This window comes from Sinocyclocheilus grahami, unplaced genomic scaffold (assembly GCF_001515645.1).
Source record: "Sinocyclocheilus grahami isolate Dianchi unplaced genomic scaffold, SAMN03320097.WGS_v1.1 scaffold5.1, whole genome shotgun sequence".
NCBI classification, from domain to species: Eukaryota; Metazoa; Chordata; class Actinopteri; order Cypriniformes; family Cyprinidae; genus Sinocyclocheilus; species Sinocyclocheilus grahami.
This window is the reverse complement of record NW_015505184.1, coordinates 1,374,021-1,374,939: the sequence shown is the minus strand read 5'-3', so window position 1 is coordinate 1,374,939 and position 919 is coordinate 1,374,021. Positions and strand designations below refer to the sequence as shown.

General features: G+C 32.8%; 1 protein-coding gene across 1 annotated transcript in view; it reads left to right on the top strand.

Moving 5' to 3' along the window:
* The window catches only part of LOC107585852 (plexin domain-containing protein 2), a 4,835-nt gene that overhangs the window by 2,810 nt on the left and 1,106 nt on the right, over positions 1 to 919 (top strand). Inside the window, exons 4-6 of the mRNA XM_016273017.1 lie at positions 368 to 463; positions 682 to 763; positions 856 to 916. Of these exons, the coding sequence (XP_016128503.1) occupies positions 368 to 463; positions 682 to 763; positions 856 to 916 (239 nt within the window). The remainder of the gene's footprint in view (positions 1 to 367; positions 464 to 681; positions 764 to 855; positions 917 to 919) is intronic.

Below are 919 nucleotides of genomic sequence, written 5' to 3'. Positions count from 1 at the left end.
AAATAATATTTCAATTTTTTAATGAATTCTGCCTTCACCAGTGTTATTTTAGTATTTACAGTATATATTATTATAGAATTTATTAGTATTTTGAATGAGCTTTTTAAAAAATCTTTTTCAGTTATCATTTCAATTGGACTTTTATTAATTTTGAATGCTCGTCATTTTTTTATTAAAATGTTTTTTTTTCAATATTTCTATTTAGCTTTATTTTTGCTTCAGTTTTAGCTTTAATAATTATAGTACTTCAACTTTTATTTTATTTCAGTTTTATTTAAAATAATGAAAACAATTTGCATCATTTGTTTTAATTATCAATAATGATACCAGCCTTCCGTTATATTGTTGTTGTTTTTTTTCATGACAGATGTTAGAAGAAGAACAATATATGAATATCATCGGGTAGAGCTCTTAAAATCCAAGATCGCAAACATCACTGCTGTTGAGATGCTTCCTCTACCAAGTGAGTCCAAACTGCTGACAGAACTAGATTCAAATAGCTCTGCATAGATCTCTAATTACTATATTTCTTTAGTACTGAGACCAATTTAACTTTGTGTTTAAAAGGCCCTGTTACTGTTGTTTTCCATGACTGGACTTGAGTGTACTTAATCACTTATTGTAAGAAGTACCCATGTCTTTCACACATCTCTATTAAAATGTTGCTCCTCCTGCTGTCAGCCTGCCTTCAGTTCTACAGCTGTGAGACGTGTGTTACGGCTCAGATCGGCTTCAACTGTAGCTGGTGCAGTCGCCTGCAGAGGTACACACTTGAATAGTCAAATAGATTAAGTGCAGTGTGCTTGAACTTTAAGACTAGGGACTCAACAGCTGCAAATAATGTTTCTTCTACAGATGTTCCAGTGGTTTTGACCAGTATCGTCAGGACTGGGTTGACAGTGGGTGCTTAATTGAGGTG